This window comes from Volvox carteri (genome assembly GCF_000143455.1).
Source record: "Volvox carteri f. nagariensis unplaced genomic scaffold VOLCAscaffold_38, whole genome shotgun sequence".
NCBI classification, from domain to species: Eukaryota; Viridiplantae; Chlorophyta; class Chlorophyceae; order Chlamydomonadales; family Volvocaceae; genus Volvox; species Volvox carteri.
Genome location: NW_003307581.1, coordinates 366333 through 378370, shown reverse-complemented (window position 1 = coordinate 378370; position 12038 = coordinate 366333). Strand labels below are relative to the sequence as shown.

The 12038-nt window shown below is 56.0% G+C and overlaps 1 protein-coding gene across 1 annotated transcript in view; it reads right to left on the bottom strand.

The window, feature by feature from the left end:
- Positions 1 to 3804: 3804 nt before the first annotated feature.
- VOLCADRAFT_94556 (uncharacterized protein) overlaps positions 3805 to 12038 on the bottom strand; it is a gene marked incomplete at both ends in the record, with an annotated part of 18588 nt that continues 10354 nt past the window's right edge. The window contains 12 exons of the mRNA XM_002953709.1: positions 3805 to 3909; positions 4283 to 4423; positions 4699 to 4793; positions 4967 to 5028; positions 5216 to 5242; positions 5560 to 5589; positions 6016 to 6106; positions 6476 to 6520; positions 6768 to 6843; positions 7181 to 7939; positions 10442 to 10867; positions 11169 to 11478. Of these exons, the coding sequence (XP_002953755.1) occupies positions 3805 to 3909; positions 4283 to 4423; positions 4699 to 4793; positions 4967 to 5028; positions 5216 to 5242; positions 5560 to 5589; positions 6016 to 6106; positions 6476 to 6520; positions 6768 to 6843; positions 7181 to 7939; positions 10442 to 10867; positions 11169 to 11478 (2167 nt within the window). The remainder of the gene's footprint in view (positions 3910 to 4282; positions 4424 to 4698; positions 4794 to 4966; positions 5029 to 5215; positions 5243 to 5559; positions 5590 to 6015; positions 6107 to 6475; positions 6521 to 6767; positions 6844 to 7180; positions 7940 to 10441; positions 10868 to 11168; positions 11479 to 12038) is intronic.

Genomic DNA, 12038 nt, shown 5'->3' with positions numbered 1-12038 from the left:
AGGAATGGAGTTGGGCCGCTGTCGACCCGGCAGATTCCGTTGGATGCTGGTGGTGGGCGCGGAACCTGAGCGATCCACTGAGAAGTTGACTAGGGTGACTGGATGAGGGTGCCCCGAAATACCGGGGAAGGCAGGGTTTCGCAGGGTAGCTGCCACGGGCGAAGATACACCCCCCTGTTTCACACATCATATACCGTTGAAATATATACGTAACCAAGACCAGGACAGCGAGAGATCGGGAACCGGCTGCTGCACGCGTGCAAACGCGCACAGTCGCAGAAGTCTTTTGCAAGCAAGAGAGGTTGAGGATACGGTGCAAAAGAATGTCTCCTCATTGATCTATCCTTCGGAAATGTTTAGTTTACTTTTATGTTTGGGTGCGGGCTTAGTTGATGAGAAGCGTGTTTTGCGGCGCGTCAGTGTGTTTGCCAAATGAGAGTCGCGCGATCGTGGGAAGGCCTATGCCTACGCTTATTTGGATAAGGGGTCGGGGTAGGGTTGAAGATATAGTGTGAGCTGCCGCGCTGCTGTTTCATTCATCCAGGCTTTTAGCATTTATGTTTAGTTGTTGATACGGAAGTGTCTTACCACTATACTTTGCTTTACTAATTGAGGGAGGGTTGACGTCAGATGGAAGAACTGTGTGCGTACATGCTGCACGTCGTCCCCGGCGCGCCTTTGCGTCTATAGCCCTAAAGCGCTGATCTCAAATTATGTCGTACCTTGCCGTACCGCGCCACACCTTGCTGGCCTGCTACCTGGAGGCAATAGGCCCCCACACTGCCGGAGGCGACGGGGCCTTCTGGAGGTTGGAAGGGAACCTCAGAAATCTAGGCACTGGTGGCTAGCGGTTTGCGAGGGAGGCCAGTTAGTTGTTTCATTTCGCCTCGTTTGTACATCGAAGCACGAGCATACAGATCAGCACGGGGCGGACAGGAAGGTGCTCGCGTCGTCATGTTTTCACCTGTTTTAGGGTTTTAGGGTTTTATATATGGCCTAGGGGCGTGGAGTGTGATGGTTGTGTGTTGGTCGCGCCATTACTTTGTACGGCAAACCGTAGAGAAGGCAGGTGGGGAGGTAGCGCAACCACACCTTACTCGCAAACTATGTGAAGGGAGTCTGCTTCAAGGCGATTTATATTATTGGTGAATGTTAATTTGGGAAATTTGTGAAAGGGAACACCTTAGCTGAAGTCGTTTAGTTGCTTTGGGCTTACTGCTCTCCCATATTGAATTGTCTGTATAGATACATGAACTATAAAACACCAAAATTTTTGAGTCATTACGACGCCGTACGCAATCGTACGGCGCGTTGGAGAGCGGGTGTACAGAGCCATTGTTAGCGCCACGGTTCTAGAACTTCCCGGTGGGAGCGGGTCCAAGCTGTGCAGTACGACAGGTTAGGGTCCTTCGCTGCCAAAGCTCCTCGGTTTGCCCGAGAACTGCCGGAGGGTCGTATCGTCGTACGGTCGTACTCCCGGATTGAGACCAACGAGGACGTGTTTGAAAAGTTGAGGTTGAAGATGAGCTTTGATGGCTAATATGGATGATGGCGTGTGCACAGCAATGACGACGGTTCGAGCTGCTGGTTCGACGCAGTTCGGTTGGGCACATGAACCGTGCGGATAAAGGGGCCATACACATTTACAGGAGGTTGCAGTTTTTGGTTCTTGGCCAGGGGCAACGTTAAGCCTCGTGTTTACCGCTGCCTGCCACATCCGTTTCATCCGTATGTACGCTTTTAGCTGCGTGGATCTCCCCCAGAGAGATGGCTTGTCATATATGAGTGCGCCAATAGCGCGCTTTCCGTATTCTCTTTCCTACCACCACTGCCGGATGGTGCCGGATGGTACTGTGGATGGCGCGTCGCTTTCCATTCCGTCGTGCTAACATCTTCACACGTTGCTATGTGTGTCATCAAAAAACGTCGGATTTATTCAAAGTCAACGATGGAGTCCCAAGGGGGCGTGTGGCGCTGTTAGCCTCCTGCGTTTCTGCACAAATTGATAATGACGATGGCAGCGGTAAGGAAGGAGTTTATGGTGTTGTGTGTGTGTGTGTGTGTGTGTGTGTGTGTCGTTGTCGCTGTTCTCGCCCTACACATACACACATACATACATACGTGACAGCGACGATTGACACGTTATGGTTGTGTTCAACGGGCCGAACACGAGGGGAAGGCTGCGCATCAAAAACAAACAAACATCTTCCCTACTCGACATTCAAAAGGCTATCCATCAACACACTCACATATACACACAGACATATATATACGCACACACACATGCCGCACATCGGACCACCCGAATGGAGCCTGAATCAAGGATGTACGGCAGTGTTTGCTTTTTTGATGGTACTTTGCGCGGGCACCCAAGCGGGCATATGTATGAATATACACATGCCGGCGAGATATCCCCAGATGGTGACACCTTTCCTAGTCGCAATTTCCTAGTAAGTAAGCACAGCGGCGTATGGAACAGGCGAAGTTTACCGCTTGTGTTTCCTACCGTGTTTTTACCCGATGCAATGTGAGTGGGGAGGGCCCCGTGTGCGTTAAGTGGGAAGGAGGGACGTTGGCGTAGGAGATGTGGGTGGAAGGGGAAAGGTGCGTACGAGGGAGAGTATTGCTACTAACAGTTCGTATTGTCGTACTGTACGGGGGCCTACCTTCTCCGTAATAATGTATATGTACATGGACGCTCGTTTGGGTGCGGTTGTTTATTCCGTTGTTGCTTGGTCGGGCTGGTTTTTCGCTCCGCTGCTTTGCTGTAGATGCAGCAGCACGGTCCCAAACCTCAAAAGAAAATACTTGCGATCTGCTAGCTTATATCTACTGGCGAGTGGGTCTGGTAAGCAAACCAGAACCGGTGAGTGTTTTGTTTGGGACGGGCGCTCCGAAGCCGCCATCGGGATGCCGGCAGCACCAGCACTCTAGGCGACCTGAGTGCTTCACTGGCCCCAGCGCCGTCCAAGATCCATAATGCAGATGTGTCCATATGTATGTATGTTCGGACAACATCTTTTTTGATAGTGATGATGGACGCTAGCATGGCTCGGGTTAGTGTACATCTGCCAGACTCGATTGGCGGTCGTTCGTTTCTGTTTTGGTTTTGCCGAGGAAACACGTCGTGTTGTGGGCTGGAGTTGTTCGTTTGGCGAAGGTATAAATCTGTTGTTATTTGGAGAAACACACTGGAATTAAATCCTCCGAGGGCAGATCTCATACACCCAATCACGAGTAATATTGTTTGTGCGGGGTGTGAGCGGGTGTGAAGAAACCACGATGTAACAATCGTCATATGTATGGCTTTTGGACCCGCACACACAGTCATTCCAGGTCCTTCCGTATAACGTTTTGAATGGCCTGATTTTGCGCTGTAAGCCTTGGGGTAAAGAGCACCCGCAGTTCTGTTCTTTGATAAACTATCGTCACTCCAGCCAGCCAATGCGGTAAATATGCCCATATAGTACGGCAGTACGGCAGAAGCATGCCACATACAGGTGTACGCGCAATTGCAACAGTTCCAGAATACCTGGTCGATGTTCAACCACAGCCTTGTGATCTGCAGTTGCACGCAAAGCTGTCAGATGCTCTACGGGTATGCGTACTCACCTTACCCTAGATCGCGGAACACAAAGGCACCCGGCCGTGTGGTGCTGCTGTCAACCGCCGCGGACGTCCTTGCACTCTCACTAACTACTGTTCGCGCCAACAGCAGCGCAGAAATTTAGCGAATGTATTTCTTTGCCACTAGGATGTCGTACGATGTCGTACACGCATGCCACGAGGCCTGTAAAATGCAACTCAACTTGTCGACAAAGTACGGTCCGCGCCGCACACAGCACACATCTCCACAAACCCTGTTCTCCTCCCATTCACATGGTGTTCCGCGACTGACGTGTTAGCCAACTGCTGGGCAGGACGAGCGACATCGTACGGTCGTACAGGTACGCAGCTGCCTGGACTGCGCGGGCGGGAGGGATGGGCCTCTGGCGCCGTTTTAGTCGGTTACTCGGTGTTACATAAACATTTCCGTACTGCTAGCTTCAACGAACACATGCCCGTGTACGCCCCTGCCTCATGTGCGCCTCCTGCGCTGTCCATAGACAAGTAGCATTACATTAACAAATGGAAACAGTTACGGAAACACCTGACCATGGGCTAAAGAAAAAATAAAAAGACGCAACCCGCTTGAGGGATGGTCCGATGACTTCTTCAACGGTCAACGGTCTAGCACCACACATATACATACATACGTACATACATACATGCACACACGCACCTGCAGCAGCCAGTTCCCGCTGTTGACCAGCCTCAGCTGCAGGGAGGGGCTCCAGGGCCTTCCTTCCGGGGCGGGCAGGGGGGCGCCCAGGGCCCACATCAACCCGAAGGCGCCTCCCAGGCCGTCCGTATTGCCGATACGCTGTTGACACAGGGGGGGGGATGGGGAGAGGAGAAGGGAACAGGGGCAAGGCTGACATACATATCTGGATAATGAAGAAGCGACGGCACACAGCTCCATCATCACCCAGTTCATGTCACTGGCTCGGAACGAAGCCTGCTGACCACTAGCCACTAGCTGTTAATGAAGGTAATGATAATTTAATGATGATGATGATGATGATCGCTCAACGACAACACAGCTCGTACAGCGTACGGCATACGATGTACAGCCAGCACATTCACGGTTTCGCGCACCCGGTCCATCACGTAGCCCATCGTGTATGCCTCCACCTCCCCTGCCGCGTTGAAGGTGATGCTGGCAGTCTGGGGCGGCTCCTCAATCACCTTGCCTGCCATGATGCGGGTTTCGGGTTACGGGTGCATGTACGGATATGAAGGTAGGTGTACGGCACTGGTACGGCTACACTCCCCACTTTCCAGCCCTCCCTCAATACCCAATGTACGACCCCTCGCGCCCCTTCACCGGGGGGGTGAAACGCACACACACACACACCAACCTTACCTGTTGGTGGGATGCCGAACGGCAGCTTGCCCCGGAATGTGCCCGTGTGGGTGCAGCGGGGCCTGGACGCGTGGGGTAAAACACACACACACACCTGGGTTCGGGTTCGCGTGGGGGTTTTGCGGTTTCGGATCATTTCCCAGTGCATGCGACATGAGCACCATCAGCCCTTTAGTCCTGCGCGGGCGTACCACTGCCTCAAGTCCAAAACAATCCGAATCCGAATCCGAATCCGATCCGGTCACTTACTGTAGCGTCACCCAAACTCTGTTGGGCCTGGCGGTGGCGGCGGCAGCGGCGGCGGCGGCGGCGGTGGAGGGGGCGGCGGCGGCGGCGGCGGAGGAGGAGGAGGAGGAGGAGGGGGCGGAGGAGGAGGGGGCGGACGAGGAGGAGGGGGCGGACGAGTGTGGCGCTGTTGTACATGTGGCAGTGATGCACATATGTATGTATGTACATACATGGATCATGTACAAAAATCATGCGCAACGGTGGTTACCCATCAGCTACAGTTCCTAAGGCCCAACCAACTCAATCAACGACTTGCAAAACGCGCAACGCAAGCCGCCAAAAGCCGTCACGTCGGATTAGCGCACCTGAAGGGGTCGACACGAAAATGGTGATACCTGCGTGTACGGCGCATTTTGGTACGCGGTGGGCCGCGGGGGGTTGGCGATAATAATGTTGGCGATAATCGGTCACACCCCCAGAGGCCTGCGGACAACGCGACCGACCGTACACAGGTGCACAAACACACCAACAGACGGGACAGACGACGACAAACCGACAGACACGGAAGAATCGGCTCATACTTCCCTTGCGAAATACCACATTTTAATGAATGGATCATTCCGCCCGCTGACATGACACATGACGACGACTAGCTTTCCCGCAGCTGCAGCTGCTTTCCGTCGTCGAGCTGCCGAGCTGCCGCCCCAAATTCCTTCTCCTCTATCGCCCGCTTAGGTCCTTCAACCGAATCAACCAAAAGACGACAAAAACCCTAAAACCTCCAAAACCCTAAAACCTCCAAAACCCTAAAACCCTAGCACCTGGGCTCCATGTCCGAGAAGGCCTCCTCCAAAGCCAGTGTAGACATGGTGGTACGGAACTCGTCAGGGCCCAGGGGCCCTATGAAGGGGGCTGCGGAAGGGGAGGGGGGGAAAGGAGACGGGCCGCAGAGGGAGACGGCATCACCGGCAAACTCCCGTACGGTCCCGAGAAACGCCATAACGCGTGTGTATGTGTGTGTATGGGAGGGGAGGGGAGGGGAGGGGAGGGGAGGGAGGGGGAGGGGAAAGACGAACCACACACGATTGAAGCTGCTGCCAGGGCAAGAGAGTAACAAACGTAGAACTGACCGAAAGGCGTCCGTGGCGACCGTGACCTCGGGATGACGAAGTTGTGATGGTCCTCTAAGTCCTATGCATGTTCTCACATCGCATGTGTGTGTGTGCAAAGTGTCGGTCACCCTCCACCGCGTGGATCACGTGAGTGGTGTCACGAACTCACCGGTAAATTCGAAGTCGTCGGAGAGATTGCGCCAGTGAGCGACCCCTGGGTCGGTGTGAGCGGGACACGGCCGGGCAGGACGGGGCAGGGCAGGGCAGGACGGGGACGGCTGGGCAGGACGCGGGGGCTGCGGGCCAGGTGTAGATATGCCGTAGTGGAGATATCCCGTGCCTTGTACGAAACGCGAGTTGAGGTTTCGCCGTCGGTGGGGTGTGGAGGAGATAATGAACGGATATGTACGGCAGAATGTACGGCAAAGCGTACGGCAACGCTCCTTTCCCTCCCCCCTCACCCAAGGCAAATATTCGGCGAGCCCGCGCAATCAGCTCGTGCGGCGGGATGGGGAAGGGGTGCCGGGCCATTTCCGCCTATGGGCGGGTCGCAGCAGGGCGACGGGCATCGGGGTCCAGAGTGAAATTGGGGCTGAGTTATGAGTGGCTGAAGGGGTTGACGGGGGTTCTGACCGTGTGGGTTTGGGGACACCCGGGTGGGCGTGCGGGACCCCTATAGTAATAATGATAAGGGCGGTTGGTGACGGCACACATAAAACATATAACAGGGTTTTCACCCACGGGTGTGTGTATGTATGTATGTATGTATGTATGTACATAAATATGTTTATATATTTATATTATATATTTATGTTTATATATTTATACACGCGCGGCCACTCGATGCAATTCGGCCGTCACCATCGCCACCGACCTGCTCGTCCAAGATAACGTTGGGTGGCAGACCGGCGGTGACGTCATCAACGATTTCGCCAGAGCTATGCCGTACACTGCCGCCGCCGGCACAGCCGCTGATCCCGCCGGCGACGCGTCCAGCACCACCGCCGCCAACGCCGACGGCATCCGCGACGCCCGCCGGTGGCGCGTACGGCGCGTCAGCTCCGCCACGCACGTACGGCAGGTTCAGGATGCCACTGGCGATGCCGCCGCCGGGTGACATGATGACGCCACCGCCCTGCTTTACCGGCGAAAACGCGCCGCCGCTGCCTAAACCTCCTCCTCCTCCTTCGCCGCCGCCGCCGCCGCCGGCAGCGGCTTCAGCTGACATCGTCGTACCCGCCGCCGTCGTCAGCTGACGCCGCTGCCGGGAGAGGCGGTTAGATCTCGGCGTTCTCAAGCCTACGGGTGAATCGCTTGAGAGCTGCTGCGTGCCGGTGTCGCAGCTGCCGCTACCCCACATGCGCGACGGCCCTTCTTCCCCCCACTCCCCCTCCCCCGTCTCGCCCTCCTCCCAGTGTTCTCCACCGTCGTAAGTCACCTCCCGGCTGGTTCCAGAGCGCGTTGGCGCAGCAGCAGTTGCCCCGGTAGTGCGCGGCGGCGGCGGCGGCGGCGGCGGCAACCCCGCTTGGGCGCCTTCGTCGCCGCCGCCGCTGCTGCCGCCACCCATGAACGGTGGATACGTCCCGGCTCCTCGCGACATTGCCGTGATGTGAGAGAGAGCGGTACAGGAGGACTGCCTAGCGGGTAGCGCGGGTAGCGCGGCAGGTGGGGGGGCCCCAGGGGCGAGGGCCGATCTTGATGCCTCGGATCCATTTCTAAACGTGCGCCTCTGGATGCGCTAGTTGGATGCTACACTTTAGTGATGGGAACGAGAGCGCCATAGAACCGCTAGGTTGCGACAGGTTGGCGGGCACATGCACATGCAGATGCAGGGTACGCAGTGCGTTCGGAATAAGAAAGGGACGATGAGAAGTTAAGAGAAAGAGAAAGCCCGGGCCGAGTGGAGGTCCGAGACAAAAGAGGCAATCCCCAGGACCAAAGCACCAAAGCAGATCGTGACGCCAAAAAGCGTCCACAAACAGCTGACGCTGTGGACTCAAAGCAACTGACCTGCAAAAACGTTATCTATATCTGGCGGCAAACTGCACAAATGTTTCCGGTTATGCGTTAGAAACACTAACGCACTTTTGGACAGCAGGTCGAGACCGAGGTCGGAAAAGTTTGTAAACTAAAGATAGGGGTAATAGATGTACAAATTGGCCTGAGGGGCTCCTGCTGGAATTTGATAAACGTAAAGGTTTAATTTGATTATTTGACATCGTTTGCGGCAACGATGATGACGCAACGAGGGGGGCTTTAGCTTCAAACCTCAAAGGAACGGCGGTAGCGGAGTGAAGCGGCGTCCCCTAAGCGGCGCCGTAAAGGGACCCATGGGTCACTGCCGCAAGCACGACTCGTCCCCTCCTCGTCCTTCAAGTCCACTCAGTCCGGAGTCGAACGGGGGCCTCACTCACGACAGCGAGGCAGCAGCTGCTGCTGCTCCTGTGTACGCATCACACACACACACACACACACACACACACACACACACACACACACACACACACACACACACACACACACACACACACACACACACACACACACATGTCCCGTGGGTCGCTCGCGTCTCGGTCGCATTCATGACCACGACATATTGTCCTCGAATGATACAAGTAAGGCACATAATACCCGTGTGACAAAATATTCATACAAGAAACAGGTAATTCACAAGTAAAATACATAAACATACGCAAACGAGTGTACATTTGCATCTCGTCCACAAAAGTGAAGTGTAAGGTAACAACCGAACACCTTACGCGAGTATAAGACGACACGAAAGACGCGTATTCATACCGATTTTAACCTAGGACGATCAGAAAAGACGGTAAAATGAACGTGACGCTAAAAACGTCGTGACATTCACGTCTCCAGCGCGATTTTGTCCCTCGGCTCACCGTGGGGCGAAATATCCCCCGTGGGGGGATTAGAGGGGAATGCGTTATTAGCTGCTTGTCTGCTGCTGCCGCTGCCATCGGACAACATTCTCTGTCGTGCGAAACAATAAAGACTGCTGCAGCAGCAGTAGCAGCAATAGCAGCACCACCACGACTGCTGCTGCTGCTGCTGCTGTGACTGAAGCGGTTGCTGTAATCCTTCCGCCAGTCACCCATGACAGTGTATGTATGCATTAGGGACGCTGTTGCCTAGATGCTCTACTGGGCCGATAGTTGCATGCGGAAGGTTGGGAGACGTAGGAGAATGTGCATTGCAGTAGAATGTGGGACGATGTTGTATGAGGAGTTCGCGGGGGTATTCTTTTCCTTATCCTATGCCATGTGCTGTACCGTACCGCCATCTATGCCATACGTGTCGCAAATTCGCATTTGCTTTTCCCTTTCGTTCACTACCAGCGTTAAAACAGGCAAGTGAGATTTAGAAAAGGCAATTTTTGCTTGGTTTGGGGAAGTATGGTCGAGGATTGCATGGGTGGAAATGGATGTGAAGGATGTGAAGGGAAATGTTTGCAAGGGCGCAGAATGGCTTAGGAGCAGTACCATATACATGGTATATGTAGCGACAGCTCCCAAGCCAGCAGGTGTGCAAAACAGATGTCGCCACGCAACCTCTGTAGGCCCTAGTGCGGGGTAAGCAGTCACACCGAAAATACTGTCCCTGCCTACCAGGGTTCGACACCCCGGTCAGTGTCGAACCCTGCTGCCTACGTAGCCGGGCAACAGCCCCCCACCCGTCCCTCTTCACGGACACAAGCTGGGAGACTTTCCTGAAGCTCTTGGTGGTCCTGTGGTACGACTGTACGGCATCTCAAAGTACGACAGCAACCGTGCCGCTGCCTCCTGCTCAACGTCCCTCTCCGTTGACCTCCGGCCCTCGTATCCCCCGCCGTCAATAAATACCGTTACATTTGCTCTCTCCCGCGATGCCGGCCGCCTTCCCTAGGCTTCCGCTCCCGGGATGCTTCAACTAACAACGTTTCCTGGACGACGGGCAACAACTTAATAACCGCCAGTCGTACAGGTGTTTCATACACAAGCACCACAGCAACAGACCCTAGGACACGATACCAACGGGACACAACCACGCGTTCATGTACGACATTTCGTCAACCGCGGCCGCCGCCGCCACCACCGGCCATTACTCGGGAATGGGAATGGGAAAGGGCCACGGTCCGCACCGCACCGTCCCGGTAACCCACCACCAGCACATCCCGAGTGGGATGCCAGCTACAGCTAGTGCCGTACACGCCGTCGACATCGCAACCGCCGCCGCCGTCGCGTCCACCGCCACCGCCACCAACACCAAACTCATTACACGGCATGCCGCTGCCGCCGCCTACTTCACCCGATAGGCCTCCGACATCACTGATGCCGGCGTCGCTGCCGTCGTACGGCAGTATAACGGAGACGCGGCCCACGGCCGCCGCTGCCATCCTGTTGAGCGCGGCGCTGGGGACGTTCATGCCTGAGGCTGTTGATGGGGAGCCGAAGACGCTGCTGAGCCAGGTGCTACTGCCGCTCCCAACGCCGCCGCCGCCGCCGCCGCCAGCGCCGGCGGAGACGGTGCCGCCGCCGGCGGCGGCAGCCTCGTCCGCGCCATCGCCCTGTGTGGAGGCGGGATACATGGAGGTAGCCACAACGTGTTTCATATGTGGAAGAAAGCCATCCTTAAAGCACAACATATCACGGCCCGCAGCACCCCAGGCATGCCGCCGCGTCAAGCTGGGTGGCACGGTGGCCCCTACGCTGCTCCGTTAAACGCTGCTGACCTGTCTGATGGCTATTCTGCCGTAATAAGGCGTAAAGACATCATTTTAGATAGCCACCCTGGACTCTTGTCGTCGAAATACCGTCCCTACCGTACGAGGCATGCTGTACGGCTGTCGTATATCATTGGGAACCCACCTGAAGGTCAATGAGATAGACTGCCGGGCCGCCGCCGCCAAGCACCACCGCCGCGGCCGCACCTCTAGGCGACAAACACATGCATGGCGACCAGTCTGGAGACCATCCGGCGCCGCCGCCGCCACCGTACGGCAAATACGGCAGCAACGGCACCGAGAGCAGTGGTTCCGCCAGCCGCCGCAAGCTCCACAGCCGCAAGGTGGCGCCGCAGCAGGTGACAAGTACAGTCTCGGCCGCGCTATCGTACACTTGTACGGCGGCGGGAGTGGATACGGCAGGTGCTGACAAGGTCGCGCACGTCATGTTTGCCCTGTACGGCACACCAGAACACGACAACAGCAACCAGGGCATAAGTTACCGTACACCATACCTGCATCACTAGTAGCCACGCAGCATCAAGCATGGGAAGGATAACAATAACAATAATCCACCAGCTCCTTAAAACAACATCGGCGAATATTTGAAGCTGCAAAGACATTTTAGATGTCAAAAAGCCATCAGCGGCTGGGCGACACTAAAGCCGTCTGGGCGATCTAAAGTAATTAGGAGATGTAACACGCAAGGGAAAGCCGCGCGGCGAAACGTAGCGCAACGAAATGCAGATACGCGACTGAAGACTCCTCTCTTATTATGACAGCAGCGCAAGCCGCTCCGATCTGCATGCATCACCCCCATCCAGGAGCTCATTTCCACTCCCAGCCAGCCACCACCAGGCCGCCGCCGCTGCTGCCGCCGCCGCCGCTGCTGCCGCCGCCGCCGCCGCTGCCGCCGCCAGCGGGAACCCGTGAGGCCGCCGGGCCCCGCCACTCACCTAAAGCTGCTGAGGGGCTGCTGTCGCGACCCCGCCGAGCTGCTGTCGAAGAGGTGCAG